This window comes from Cupressus sempervirens, chromosome 7 (assembly GCF_028749045.1).
Source record: "Cupressus sempervirens isolate cs-2001-9-10 chromosome 7, ASM2874904v1, whole genome shotgun sequence".
Classification (NCBI taxonomy): Eukaryota; Viridiplantae; Streptophyta; class Pinopsida; order Cupressales; family Cupressaceae; genus Cupressus; species Cupressus sempervirens.
This window is the reverse complement of record NC_143124.1, coordinates 191,223,616-191,239,852: the sequence shown is the minus strand read 5'-3', so window position 1 is coordinate 191,239,852 and position 16,237 is coordinate 191,223,616. Positions and strand designations below refer to the sequence as shown.

Genomic DNA, 16,237 nt, shown 5'->3' with positions numbered 1-16,237 from the left:
AATTAAGTACATATTCTGTTTGATTCATTTCTGATAGACTTACCGAGAACTATTCAACTTTATTCAACTTCATTAATAGACCAAATGACAAAATATTTATTTTAAAGTGGAACCTAGCATTCAAAATATAAATTTTATCTAGAAATGCATGATAAAATTTCCCTACATCTAAAATTTGTTCAAGATCAAGATCTCTCTATATAGAAGCAAATTGAAGTCACCTTTTTTTATCTCTCTTATCCTTTGGACAACTGATCATACAATCAAACAATTATTTATCAGTTGGTATTATCGTTGTGTAATTTCTTTATTTTTCCAATTTTCCCCAATCTGGTTATCGATGATGATAATTGAAGTTACTTTTGCCAGATAGCAATGTTTGTGAGAGGGAATGAGAAAATTTGTGAAGATTTGAGATGCTACTGTTATACATTTGAAGCGTTCAAGATGGATTTTGACAATTTTATTTGAGATTTTGATTCAGTTTATCTTTAATGGAATCGATGGGGTTAAGAAGAATGTGATGTGTTGTGTATGCATTTAACCGTAGCACAAGTGTAAGAGGATATCCATTCCTCAAAGCAAGGTGGAGAGTTATTTAGAGGCAGTGAAAATCTTTCATTTCCAGTTTTTAACTCAATGTTTTTTCTTCTTTTTTGGTTTGTTTTGATGTTTGTGCATCTTTGGACACATGCCATGGGTAAACAATCACCGTTATAATTCAAATTGAATTTCTAGTCTAATTGTTTACCTAGTAAAAGTGACTACAAATAAAAATTGTATTTTATAAGTTTTTTCAAATATTTAAATATTTTGTCATCTAATATGAATTTCTAAACTAATTGTTTACCAGAAAAATCTAATATGAATTTATAATCTCTTAGTTTACCAGAAAAGTCTTCTGTCTGAGTAGCAAAGTCACTATTATTAAACATTTTATTTGATGAATAACAAACAATTATTAATGGGGTTTATTTTTCAGAAGCTACTACAGTTGCTGTGCAAAATGTTTCTTGAAACAATGGGCATCTTACAAAGAAGTTAGGCGAAAGTGTAAAAAAATAAAAAATAAATTAGTTAATGGAAGCTCTTTGAACCTTTTGTTTTGACATAAGAATGATTGCAATCACATCAAACAAAATATTCTAACAATCATAGCACCATCCTAATACAAACCCAAATTACAGCAAGCCTGCCTTAAAAAATTGAAAACACCATGCAATCTTTTTATAGTATAAGATGCTACACTTCACAAGAAAGTAAAAGCTACTGACTACATTGTTTCGCTCATCTGAATGTGCCTATCAATGCCAACCTCTAGCATGAACTCAAACAAAAATGGAATGATAGCCTTCCCCCAAGGATTCAACGCAACAATGCTCTAACACTGGTGTAAAATTAACTTCAGATGCATCTCTTTCCAAACAATTTGTTCCCGTGGGCAATTTTTCTAGTGTGGTTGTGTCTGTTTCTCTGGTTGGGTCGGATGTCGATGCTTTGGTTTGGGAGAAGGAGGCTTCTCGGGTGGAGGAAGGTTGGACAAAGGTTAAAGAAAAAAAATACAAATGTTCCCAACAGTCCTCTGATCGACTTCTTATAAAATTAACTTCAGATGCATCTCTTTCCAAACAATTTGTTCCCGTGGGCAATTTTTCTAGTGTGGTTGTGTCTGTTTCTCTGGTTGGGTCGGATGTCGATGCTTTGGTTTGGGAGAAGGAGGCTTCTCGGGTGGCTGAAGGTTGGACAAAGGTTAAAGAAAAAAAATACAAATGTTCCCAACAGTCCTCTGATCGACTTCTTAGATCTCACTCTTTTGGTACTAAAGGGTCTCAAATGGTTTTATTGAGTTTTATTTGGTGGCAGAAGTGTACTATGTTATCTGTAAAGCCACCTTGGTCACCTTATTTTGTTTGGTGACCTGTTTCACCTCTGGTCTGTTGCATCTTTTGTTTGGGCTCCATTGAAATTTTTTTGATATGTAAAGGGTTTCAGGCACCCTTCAAAAACTGTTTTCCTTAATAAAAAACAATTTGTTCCTGTACTCAGTTTAAGCAGGGGTTTGGGGTAAAAGAGCAGAACCCAGATTGGTCTATTGGGCGTGTTAAGTTATTTGTGTAGCTGCAAGGGAAAGGAAGACACAAATGCTTTCGACCTGCATAACAAGTGCAGATGGCACAGATTTGGAAACTGCCAAGCTCTCTTCTTGTTTCATTGAAAAACTGGGGTGCTACTTGTGATAAATCAGAGTCCACAGTCCATTCAGTCTGTTTGTCTGCATTGTCTGTTACTTGCATTGCAAGATTATAAACAAATCCATCTCAACTTTTCTGCACATATGCAATTAACACCATGTAAGATCCAATGTCTAAAAAGAAGCGATTGATTGCTCTAGATAAACTAGGTTGAAATTACTTAATGAAATTGTTGGGAAAATTATCTTGAAATCCATTGATTATTTCAACTATATCATTTTTTTTTTAAATTGTCAATTTAAACAGTACAAATACTGAGAACTTACTGATTATTCTTTAATAGAAGCAGAAGTTGCATCTTTGACAGAACAATAGACTCAGTGCTGCAAGCAGAATAACAGACCCTATTAATACCCTCTGCACAATGCATGTGGGATTTTCTGAACAAATTCTGTGGACTGAAAAAATGCCAGCCCAGCTTGCTGGTATGCAGAAGGGTGGAGGGAACGCCAGTGCAAGGTCCTGGCTGTGTTCACTAAGTTTATTTTCCCTCTTCACCAGGTCAAGTTTCTTAAGAGAATAGGTATCATAAAACATTAAAAAATCTCAAACGTTTGGTAGAGAGAAAAATTAGCTTGCTAAAATCTTAAACCTTCTGTAATCATATCATCATTGTCGTCTATAAAAATACTCTTGAGAGCTATTTAATGAAATAATCACTTCTGCTGAGGGTGTGCTATAGGGTAGTTTATGTGGCATATGACATGCAACTAATGTACAAGCAAGGAAAAAATGAGAATGTCTTATAAGAGCAATTAATGAAGTATCAGTTAATTAGACTTGACAGAACTAAATATCAGAACAAGTTATTTTAAAAACCAACAGAACTAAATATGACATTATCTTAATAACCAGTCAGACAATATAGCTTAACTTGTATCCAAGTCCCCCTTGTTTCACATAAAAAGAAAATGCATTACAACGGAACATCCCTCATTTATTTTCCCATATGAAATTTAATGGTATAAAAGTTACCTTTTCTTGGAAAAAAGAACTGATGCTCTATGGAAAACATCTTAACTTCTACTATCCTACTATCTCTATACATTTTACAATCCTCAACTAAGGAATATATTGCACTGTTGTACTATCGTACTCCCCCTGTCCCTCTTCCATAATTGCTATCTACTCTATTTTATTTTTCAGACATATAGACATATTTGGTTGATTTAAGTAAAGAATGCAATCCCCCAGTGAGGCACCATTTCTGTAAACCCCACAACCTCCTTGAACACAATCTAGCAATAATAATAAGCACTGGCACCAAGAACCTATATTCCACATCCAAGTAATCAGAGATGCCTATCAAATATAGGAGACTGAATGGGATACCTATCAGTTAATAGTAGTAAAGGCCAAAAATAAAAAACACAAATTGGTTTGCATCAAATTTTATCGAGCTAGGTTAACTTATATTTAAAAAATTGCATATGAAAAATTACTGGATGTATAGTGAATCTGCAATTCTCCACAGTGGATTATTCCTTCTAGTTTAAGACCCGTCTGTGCAAGATGCATATAACTAGATATTTAAAATGTGTTAATTAAAAATTCATGCATATAACCAGCACTTCTCAAAAAACGAAAGATTCTGCCAGAGCAGTCATTTCATTAATACAAAGCTGCAAGTTGGTCACCTATAAGAAACTCTTATAATATTGGCATGAAGAGCCTTCTGCATCTTAGATAGATTGAAGAAAAAATTAAAAATACTATTCAGTGCAAGGAACATACTCTCCAAACAGGTGCCTCTATGGCTGACAAAAAGATGATTGTTATACAAATTGTTTAAGCTAGTGCTTCTCTTGATTTTTCTTTTCCAGAAATGACCAATTTAATCACCATGAAATTGTAATATAGTGCTATGTGTAAACATGCTCAGTTTAAGTGTACTCTTTAATTGGTGCAAAATAGAAGTTCGGGAAACATTGCACTTTAAAGTTTTAAACTAGGCTGAACCTCATTTTATAATATAGATGAACTCCCAATGTAGCCATGCAGCTAACATTCTTCTACATGATTTGTTTCCCAAAATGTTTGAACAAGGAGAGGTGTAGATGCTGTACGGATCTATCTGTCCCATTTCAGCATCAGCAGAATCCAGTGTCTCCTCACAAAGATGTGATGAATGCAAGGAGATTAAACGTCACAAAAATGTGAGCAAATAAAATCCTAAATCCCTACATTTTAATGGAAATCATCTGTAATTACATTCCCAACATGCAAGAGTCATGTAATTTCTGTTAAATAGGTCATTTAATTTTTATGCAAGTGTGTATATATTTAATGACTCAAGTTAGGACCTTACCATGTACTCCTTTAGGTTAATAGCTCGATTTTAAGTGTTAAAGTTTAAACCAGAACAACATGAATAAAAACTAGAAGAAAATAATGCAAGGAGGTCAAGATGTATCCTGGGAAAAACCCTCAAAGAGGGAAACAACCCAGCCCGCCAAACTTAGGTCTTGATTTTCTCAAATCAAAACCACAAGTATTTTGCTTTCATCACATCTCAAGCTTCATAACAGGCATACATATAACAGAGACGAATAAAACAAAAAAAATAGATGAGAGTGCCTCGTCATGAAATGAAGCTCTACAAGAGTTTATGATCTGACAAAGAGTACAACTCTCAGAGAGTATACAAAATTATATCATTACTCAAACTGTTGAGAATACAAATGAATTCACAAAATGATTATACACAAACTTTGGAGAATGGTTTGATGTATAATCACCAAATATACTTAATAATAAGCATTCATCTTATTGCAATATCCTTGACATACTATAATCTCTGAGAAACCAATGAGACATAACAATCTGATAATTCAAGTATCTCTGTTCTGAAGAAAACACACATACACATGTTAATGTCGTAGCATATCATATTTCTTTGCATGCGACCTTTCAACAGAAAGTATGTAAACGCACCAAACTAAAGGTGAAACACAAATGCTTGAGGAAGCCTATTGCGGTGAGTCCAAGAGACGACAGTTACATAATCATGTTGTTAAGAATTCTCGAGCATGCATAAGATAACATCCACACTGCCAGCAAGGATAAGGCATCCACATGGTAATCCAAGTCAGATACCACAATAACATTAATCACGCCAAATTGAAGATACCACTATTGCTGAAGGATGGACTTCCTCCAACAAGGAAGATAAAGGACACCATTTGAACATGAAGGACTTGAAAAACTGGAATCATAGAGATGTTTGAAACTAGAAGACAGCAGCACCAAATCAAGTGACAAAATGAATCAAGGACAGAAGAGGATAGTTAGGTAGAGAAACTATCTCAAAGCTACATTATTCAATACTCCCTCTTAGCAAGAGAGAGTTTTTCAGAATGTCTTCCTTGGCATAAGATAATTCCATTTGATCTTTGTCAAACATCAAGTCCAAGGAAATAATGTAATAACCCAAGGTCTTTCATTTTAGTTTCTGAAGTAAGTTCTCTCTGACACTTGACAATGAGATCATCATCACCAATAAGAACAAATCATCAACATAAATGACTAGAATCAACACTTGGTCATTAATTACCTTGAAGTATAAATTTAGACCAGCATCGTTCTTATTGAAACTCAAGCTACGGAGATAGTTGTCAATTCTCTCATACCATGCATTGGGAGTTTTCTTAAGACCATATAGAACCTTCTTCAATTTGCAAACGTGAGACAGTGTTCTTGAATTACAAAACTTTTTGGCTGCTCAATGTAAACTTCTTTAATCACTCTGTTTAGAAAAGCTTTTTTTACATCCATTTGATGAAGTTTCCAGCCCTTCACTGCTGCAATGGCAATTATCGATTTGATAGAAGAGTAACGAGCAATAGGAATAAAAGTCTCTTCATAGTCGATTCCTTCCTTTTGAGAAAAACTTCTAGTAACAAACTTGACTTTATATATCTCTATACTACCATCAACAGCATGTTTAGTTTTACAAAACCACTTGGAAGAAACTATGTATTTACCTTTTGGTCCTGAAACTATATCCCATACAATGTTATTAAGGATAGACTAATACTCTTCCATCATAGCATCTTTCCAAACTTGTTGATTTGATGCTTCTTCAACATTGGAAGGTTTAGAGGCAATAATGTGACTCATTAGTGCTACATAGCCAACATACTTGTGAGGCCTTTTGCTTTCTCTAAAAGTACCACGAAGGGTTGTGAATGGTTCAGCTTATTCCACAATGCTCCTGGCCTGCACTGGTCTCTTCTTGATGACTGAAGAAGTAATAGGACCTGCTGAAGTATCAATGGGATCTATAGGATCAGCTGAATCATTTAAATCTGCATTCTCCTTTTCAATCTCAGAGGATGGATCTAGACCTTTCATAACTGTATATTGAGGAAGCTCGACTCCTTCCTCGTCATTTTCAATGTTGGACTCATTGGAAGTCTTGCAAGCTACACTTTCGTCAAAAGTAACATCCCCACTTAATTCAATCTACTTTTGACCTGGAATATAGATCTTGAAAGCTTTAGAAGAATTACTATGTCCAACAAAGATACTTTTCTTTCTTGATGGTTCTAATTTTTATCTTTTCTCTTTTGGAATATGAATATAAACTAGACATCCAAAAATTCTTAAGTGACTAACATCTAGCTTGGAACCTGTAAAAGCTTCTTTAAGGGTCATGAAGTTAAGAATATGATGAGTACTACGATTCTGAATATAAACAACAGTTTTGCATGCCTCAGCCCATCGAAAGGTTTGAAGGCTTTGATCATGAATCATTGCCTTCGTTGCCTCAATTATAGTCTTGTTCTTTCTTTCAGCTCCACCATTTTGTTGAGGATTATAGGGAAAACAAAACTCATTGTTAATCCCATCTTCAATACAATAATCATGAAATATACCAGAGACATATTCACCTCCATTGTCAGATCTTAATTTTCTTGTTAGATAAGCTTTCAACAAGAGCTTTGAATTCCTTAAACTGAGACAACACCTCATCAGACTCCTTAAACTTAAGAAAGTAAATCCAGCACTTATGAGAGTAATCATCTATGAAAGTAACACAATACCAAAAACCGCTAAGATAAGCAACTGACATAGGACCACATAAATCTGAATGAATTAGATCTAGAATGTCTTCGGCTCTACTTTCACTACTATAGAAAGTACTTTTGATGTTCTTACCTAAAGTGCATCCTTTGCAAATCCCTTCATGATTTTGGTTCACCTTTGGAAGACCAACTACAACCTTTTCCATAGATGATAAAGTTCTGCAATTTAGATGACCAAACCTCTTGTGCCAAAGTTCACTTGATTCTTAAGTAATAAGTGAAAGAGCATGCATGGGAAGGACTGAAAGCTTGTAGAGATTATCATGATGAACTCCAATTTCACAAGCTGATTGAATACTGCAATTCTTTTTCCATGCCAGAACCTTGCCACCAACAAAGGTAGCATTATAACCTTTGTCTTCTAGAATTATGCCTAGGACAAACAGAACATCACCAAGATGAAGAGGGATTTTGGAATCTAAATTGAATGGAGTAGAACACCCTTCACTTGGTAACTTTCATCATCACCAATTATAACTTGTAGATGAGAATCATATTCCTTCAAATTGGTAAGGCATTCTTTGAAACTAGGGATATGACGAGATGCTCCATTGTCAATCAACCATGTATCGCTGTCTATGGGAATATTGGTAGAAAGTGCAGAAATAAATAAAAATCCCTCTAACAATCTGTCCATACTTGTCACACCTAAAACACTGAATTTTAGAATAATCCCTTTTTCCTCTTTTGGGGTCAGGGGTAGGTTCAAAGTTTTTATCTCTGAACCTCTTGAAGCTTCCTTTCTTCCCTTTCCCTTTTGAGACATGGGCTGCAAGAACATGATCATCTTCATGATGACTCTTATGTCCATTTTCTCTTGCTTCTAATCTACATTCCTCTTGAATACAATCAACCCTTAACCGAACAAATTTTAGAATCTCATCTCTCCCACTAATGCCTTAAATAAAGGATTCCCGAGAATGGGGAAGTCCATTCATAGAAAGCATGACAAGATCTTTATCCGAAAATGTCTCACCAATTGCATTGAGTTGATCCTTTAATTCTGAAATTTTCATAAAGTATGTAACTACAGAATCTCCTTCCGTTTTCACACAAGAATTAACGCCTTAAGGCGAGAACTCAACTTGGATTACTAAACTCAGACAAATCCTTCAGAGTCTGAAACATACCTGTGGTTGATTCTAATTTTGAAATGACTAAAATTAAATGATCTTCAACACAGTCAATCATGATCTTTTTAGCTGTAAACTTGTTCTTCTTCCACTAAGTTCTTTCAACTTCATTATATGGCTCTATAACATCAAAGTTAACAGATCATTCTCTTCTAGAGCAATGAGAACCCTAAGCTTCCAAGAAGCAAAACTTGAGGAACCATCTAACCTATCTTCAACTTTGAGCTCACTCACCATTTTTCACACATAGGAAATAACTAGACAAAATAAACACAAGAAGCACAAATAAGAATGATTTCCATTTCAGGATTGAATTTCTTCAGACCTATTCTGATACCATGTTAAAGTTTGAACCAAATAAACATGAATAAAAACTAGAAGAAAACAATGCAAGGAGCTCAAGATGTATCTTGGGAAAAAACCCCCTCAAAGAGCACAAAAACCCAGCCCGCTAAATTTAGGTACTTTATCAATTTTCTCAAATTAAAACTACAAGTCTTTTGCTTTCATCACATCTCATGCTTCATAATAGGCATACATATAACAGAGGAATAAAACAAAAATAAATGTCTCTTCATGAAATGAAGCAACACAAGAGTTTGTGATCTGACACAAACTATACACTCTCAAAGAGTATACAAAATTACATCATTGACTCAAACTGTTGAGCATACAAAGTGAATTCACAAAATGTTTATACGTAATTTTTTTAGAATGGCTTGACGTATAATCACCAAATATACTCTAAGTTACCGATTCTTCTCAATGGGCTCCGGATGCGAAAACTAATTCAAATTCATCTAGAAGCCTTGCGGACGCTTCCCAAAAACCAGCCACAAGCTTCTAAATGTGCATGGAAGCCAGATATTTAGAAGCGTGCAGCTGGCTTCCACATGCATCCAGAAGCCTGTGACTGGCTTCCAGGAAGCCTCCGTAAGGCTTTTGGCTTTAATGCACATTCAGAAGCCTATGGCTGGCTTCCAAGAAGTCTCCACAAGGCTTCTGTAGGCACCCGCAAGCCCAATAGCCATAGACTATTAAAAAAACCAAAAAATCACTTAAGTTGTCGAATATGCATGTATGGTAATTGCTTTTTTTAGGTTGTTTTTTGCAATGAAACCCTAAAACGACCCTAGAAGTGAAGATCGAAGCATTCACAACTCATTTTGGAACTTTGTTTGCACCTACAACCACTTCTCATTTGGTCTCCAATTTGTAATGCCATTGTGAAGCCAAGTTCACCATTTTCAAAGGGGATCGATTGAAGGGCGAGAGATAGCTTTCTCAAAGGAGTTTAAAGCATTCAAGGTATGTGATCAATCCCATTCTTGAGTACTTTGATGATTTTTTTTGAGTTTTTGATGAATGTTTTCAAGTTCTTGAAGAAAATTTTCACTTTTTTTTGAAGATATAAATAAACAAGTTAGGTATCTATTTTTGTAGTTTTTTTTCACTTTTTTGCACTTGTATGCATGATGTTCATAATTGTTACAACCTAGTCAAAATTTATTTATTTTCTAATAGAATAGGTTGTAGAAATATAGGCAAGAATGGATGTCAGTGGTAGTGCTAGTCAAAGTTCATTAAGGGGCCAAGGAGGGCAAGGGACTAATAATTTCAAAACTAATATAGGTTCTCCTTTGTGGAGACATACAATGTGGATATCACAGGTTGCAGGCGGTGGCTCATACTATTGGAAGTGCAATTATTGTCAAAGTAACAAAGGAAAATATTTCAATAGCTCATATTCCCGGGTGAAGCTTCATTTTATGGGCCCTACTGGCAAAGGATTTGGAATGTGCAAAGGCAAAAATGGTACTGGGATGACTAGAGTAGAAATAGTTTCATTTGTAAGAGAACAAGAAGCTGCTGATGTATTGGTCAATAGATTAAAAAAAAACACTACTATCAAGGTCCATCCTCAAAGAGCAAGATGCATGCACCCACTCAACTAATTGTATCCTCCCAACACCCATTCTAGCAAGTACATGTGCTAGGAGAGGATGAGGAAGAAGTGGGAATTTCAACCCACAAAGGAGGCCCATTGTACACTAGATTTAAAATGGAGGCAAGAAACCGTGTTGATGAAGCTATTGCATGTTGCCTCAATGTGAATGGGCTTCCTTTCAACTTGGTGAGATCACCATATTGGAAGGAAATGCAGCAACAATCAAAGAATCACCAACTGATTACACAAGCCTAGGGTTGAAAAGGTGTGTACGACTCTATTGCAACAAGAGGAGACACATACAAAAGAAAGACCTTCAACCAATCAAAAAATCTTTGAAAACTTTGGGTCTAACTATTGTGTCAGATGATTGGAAGGATACAAGAATCCAACCACTAATTATTGTGATTGCAATATCCCCCAATGAGACAATGTTTTTGAAGTTTGTTAATTATGAGGGGCAAATGAAGGATTCTCAATTCATTTCAGGAATTCTCATCAAGGCCATCAAGATGATGGGTAGTGAGAATGTGATATAGGTGGTCACAGACAATGCCAGATATTGCTAGGGTGTGGGTGCTTTGGTTGAGAGTCAGTATGACCATTTTTTTGGACCCCATGCACCATGTTCTCCCTTAACTTGGTTATGCAGAAGATTGACACTCAAATATATTGGGTGAAGAAAATATACCAAGAGGGGGAGGACATACAAATGTTTATGACAAACCACCACATGTCACAATCCATGTTTAAAACATACTCCAATTGGAGTTGCTGAAGGTAAATTTATTTTTTTAAATTACTAAGTTTCATGGATTTGTAATTTAGTTAAAAATTAAAAATTATAATTTTTTTGTCAATTGACATATTGTTAACTTTCTTAGGTTGCTAAGACCCATTTTGCATCTCATACAATTGTTATCAGACGACTCCTCAAGGTAAAATATGCCTCGTGCCAAATGGTCATCAGTAATCAATGGGGCATATGGAAGGCCTCAAATTCAAAAAGAGCACAAAGGGTCAAGGATTTGGTCTTGAATGAGAGTTGGTGGGCTCGTGTGACATATGTATTGGATTTCACTGAGCACATCATGACTATGCTCTTCTTTTCTGATACAAATACACCTTGCTTGAGGAATGTGTATGATGGCATGGACATCATGGTTGAGAAGGTAAAACATTCTATACAAGCACATGAGAGTGACCCCACACAAAGTGAAGCCTTATGCAATCAAGTGGAAGCAATCATCCAACATCGCTGGAATAAAATTGACTACCCCGTTGCACCTCCTTGCATATACCTTATCTCTTAGGTACTATAGTGAGGAGGTACTTGGTATGCCAAGTAGATTTGCACTATTTGTAGATGAGGAGGTTGCTGAGGGGCGCTACAAAGCTATTACAAGACTCTTCCCACTAGAAGAAATGCATGAAAAAGTGAGGGTAGAATTTGGGTCATTTGCTTCGAGATTAAAGCATTCTCCTTCTGCACTAAAAGACCAAAATAGAATGGGAGCTATCACATGGTGGTACATGTATGGTCAACCTTTCAAGCATCTTCAACTTCTTGCAATCAAGGTCCTATCACAAGTAAGTTTTTAATTTTATTTTGTTTTATGTTTACCACTTGCATTCTAGAATTTAGTGTTTCACATATTCTTTAAAATTAATTTTCTTTTCATTTGTATGTTTTGTGACCACTATCTAGATTGCTAGTTCTTTTGCTGCTGAAAGGAATGAAGCGCAATCATTTGGGCTCCAAGAAAGTTGAGGACTTGGTCTTTCTCCACACTAGCTTGCATCTTTTGTCACGTAAAAATGATCATTACAAGGGACAACAAAGCTTTGGGATGTGGCCCTTGAGTGTGTGGAGTTGGATGCAACACTTCATGATCTTACTACAGTTTGAGATGGTGATGATGATAGTGTAGCACATGGTGCATCTAGCATAAGTGGAACCATGCTTGGTTCAAATGATCTTTCAGCAATTGGAAATGATGATGTGAATGTGGATTTTCATACAAATCCTTATGATTCAAACTCCGATGCATATTAGTTGATTGAATCTTCAATCTTTAAATAAGTGTGTTGAAATCTTGAACATGACCTATTGGGACTTATTGTCTAAGACTAAACTCTAATGTTGGACAAGCACATATTGATATATCATATGAATTTTAAAATATCTTGAATTACTATAGTCATACTATCAAATGATTTGCTTTTGTATATTTCTTGCATTTCTTACCATATGAATTTTGATAAAGGTTGAAGTATCATAGTAATACTATCAAATCACTTGTTTATGCATATTTCTTGCATTTCTTTGCATATATTATATATACAATTATACACACACAAACACACACACACACACACACACACACACACACACACATGTTTTCTCCATATCTGCATCTAAATAAAAATTTCCCTGCATACCGTATTCGCTTCCGGAATCCGCATCCGAATCAATAACTTAGAATATACTTAATGGTAAGCATTCACCTTACTGCAATATCCTTAACATACTATAATCTTTGAGCAGCCAATGACACATAGCAACCTTATAATTCAAGGATCTCTGTTCCGAAGAACACACATGTTACTATTGCAACATATCATATTTCTTCGCATGCGACCTTTCCACAGCAAATATGAATATGCACCAAACTGAAGGTGAAATGCAAATGCTTGAGGAAGCCTATCGGAGTGAGTTCAGGAGATTATGGTTACATAATCGTGCTACTAAGCATTCTCGAGCATGCAGAAGATAACATTCATGCTGCCAGCAAAGATAAGACATCCCACATGGGAATCCAAGTCGAATACCACAATAACATTAATCATGTCAAATTGAAGAGATCACTTCATTATAACATATGGAAACAAATAAAAAGAGAAGCTATGAACAGAGATGCAGAGAAAGAGAATATATATGTTATCAGAAAAGGATGGACTTCCTCCAACAACGAAGATGTCAGACGAAGGCTTATGCTGAACAAAACAAACCATTCGAACATAAAGGACTTGAAAAACTGGAATCACAGAGATGTTTGAGACTAAAAGACAAGCAATAAATTGAGTGACATGATGAAGCAAAGACGGAAGAGGATGCTCGGATAGAGGAACTATCTCACAGCCACATTATTCAACATTAAGGACCTTGTTGATATATAGATAACATGAGCTAGTTGAGGAAAATAATGCCCTAAACATGTTGGCATTAAAAGAATATACCAGATCCTCTTTTCTTCTCTATTTATAGTATACAGATATGAATAATATGGTTTCCAATAAAAGACATCTCATCTAAATTCCACATTCGAGTCTAGAGAATTTTCATATCTTAAGTACTTTTATCTTTCCACTAAATCATAGTATAGTAGGATCAAAGGTTGCAACATTTATGATTGAAAATCTATCCCATATGACTAAGATACTGATGTGCCTGGAAAAAGGCCGGGTGCGGGTGTGGATGCTTCCTGGTGCGCATATGCGTTAGGAAGCTGCACAGGTGCAGATGCTTCTTGATGCACAGATGTGTTAAGAAGCTACATGGGTGCTGACAATCACAAGAATACATATTTCATCACCAAAGGGGGTGTACTTTCACTAATAATGACCAGACATTTCCTTCATGCAGTCAAATCAAAGTCACCCTATACTAATTTATTTATCCTCCGCTAACAGTAAGTAAGGTAAGGTAAGTCAGTCCATACTCCATCCATGCTTTATTTCTAGAAAAAAATCATACTCACAATTTGTTTGGGACCTCCCTTGGATTTTAAGATTACAAGTGCGACAAGGAAAACATTGGGAAGCATTGCCCCCAACAATGCATGCATATCCTTTCAATTCTTAAACACGAGGATTGCATTTTGGACTGTACCTATTGTCAATGACCGTCTGTTTTAACACCTAAGAAAACCTTGAATGTGGTTAATTGCTGTGGTAAATGTAGGTAAAGCCTATTTTAGTTTATAGCCGCTAAGAAGGCTAATAGGCCCATTAGTGTTGAAATCGTAATTGAAAATGATTTATGTTAAAATGGGGCCTTTTGCCTCCTCTGCATTTGACTAATTTCATGGGGCAGGTTACTAGATTCCTCATGTCATGGCCCACACGTCGACAGCTCTGAATCGGTGGGATAATGTTTGTAACTTATATGCACACACACACACACATATATCATCAAAAATCCCCAAAAAAAAAAAATCCTTACTTCCGCGCATCAGCATCCTGCACCCACATCAACATCAGAACCAGCATCGGTAACTTAGCCATATTAAGTCATCATAGAATCTACAGTTAGAAATATACCCGAATATCTTGGAATGCAGTGAAATGAGAAATAAGATACCATGTCTGAGTTTCCATGTGTAATTAAAATGGGGCTAGAAAAAATACCAATCTTGCTCTTGTCCAGTTCTTTCCACATGATGTAAATCTGCACAAAGATTGAGCCTTCATACATCTGAATTTTCTCTCCATAAACATTCACATAAGCATATTCATATTTCCATATTGATTTATTCTACATATAAGTATATCTGTGCAGGCTAGAAATGACAGAGTTTTAAGATATAACCAATTCCATAAGTCAGATACTACTCAAGTCAATGTGAAAGCTAACGAAGTGACGGCAGCTCCATAACTCTCTCTGGTGATGTAGAAGTCTTTATATTTACAGTTATATTGAGGAAACTTTTCCAACCAGTTGGTCAGGAAAGTAAATGACACTTCGGCTGCAATTCCTGGAGCATTATTTATTTAAACGATTATATTCTTATTTTGGGGAAGGAAAGAAATAGAGGGGTATAAAATTATCAGCACAAGAATTTCTAGTCTACATCCAATTCTGAGAAGTTTTATGATAAATAAAATTAGTCAATTTAACAGAGGACGGTGTCTGGGGAAAAATTCAGCAAAGAAGGGGAGTAGTTCATAAACCCTAATGATATCACAAGAGTGAATAAGATTTCCTAATTCAACGTCATAAAAGGAAATATATGGACCCGAACCACTTGAATCATTCCTCGGAACAAAAATAAAACATGAATTTCGGATGGGGTAAAATGCCATCTGTTTCTTTACCTTGTTTTCCTTCGACCAAGTACCAGCGTTGACAGATAAATTCGCCTTGAAGGGGGCTCCAGTTGTACAACGCCAGATGATGAATCCCTCCACCTCCAAACAAAACACCTCTGCAATGCCTTTCAAGCACGCCATCAGGTCGGGGGTTCGAAACGCGGGTAAATTTACTTATATCTCCACTTGGGGAGTGTTTTTTTCTTCTGAAAGCCGTGTGGAGATTGATAAGTAGGATTGGGCAGTGTTTTTTCGCCATCAGGTCGGGGGTTCGAAACGCGGGCAAATTTACTCATCTCCACTTGGGGAGTGTTTTTTTCTTCTGAAAGCCGTGTGGAGATTGATAAGTAGGATTGGGCAGTGTTTTTTTCTTTGAAAGTGGAGATTGATAATAAAGATATATATTTATTAAAAAAGGGTCGAGAGATACAAGAACATTTCGCAAGTTCACTCGGCATGCGGTTGGATGAAACAACTATTCATAAAAAAAAATATTAAAACAATGAAAAGAAAGTCCTCATACTACAAGAGCAATGATAGCCAAAGGAGGGTCTTTATCATTAGAACCTCAAAAATCTGTAAGATTGGCAAATGGCTCAGGGGGAGCCCAACCATCAATAGGGGCGGTAGTAGCATCATCTTTTTCTTTTTCTCTCTTCGGCCTGAGCGGAGAGATAGCTAAATTCAGCCAAGGGAAAGCCCATTCAGGGTCTCTGTACACAAATG

The 16,237-nt window shown here is 35.9% G+C and overlaps 1 protein-coding gene across 4 annotated transcripts; it reads right to left on the bottom strand.

The window, feature by feature from the left end:
* Window positions 1-1,197: 1,197 nt before the first annotated feature.
* LOC149546140 (uncharacterized) lies at window positions 1,198-15,875 on the bottom strand. Of its 4 annotated transcripts, none has more exons than XM_089791022.1 (4): window positions 15,518-15,875; window positions 15,035-15,177; window positions 14,831-14,870; window positions 1,198-2,327 (listed from the first exon to the last, which is right to left on the bottom strand). In XM_089791022.1, the coding sequence occupies exons 1-2, from the start codon at window positions 15,768-15,770 to the stop codon at window positions 15,035-15,037; spliced, it is 396 nt and encodes a 131-aa protein (XP_089647148.1). In that variant the 5' UTR covers window positions 15,771-15,875; the 3' UTR covers window positions 1,198-2,327; window positions 14,831-14,870. The 4 variants fall into 4 exon arrangements, with proteins under 4 accessions (XP_089647148.1, XP_089647151.1, XP_089647149.1 ...); XM_089791025.1 differs by lacking the exon at window positions 15,035-15,177 and adding an exon at window positions 2,519-2,575; XM_089791023.1 differs by lacking the exon at window positions 1,198-2,327 and adding an exon at window positions 2,521-2,575.
* Window positions 15,876-16,237: the final 362 nt, after the last annotated feature.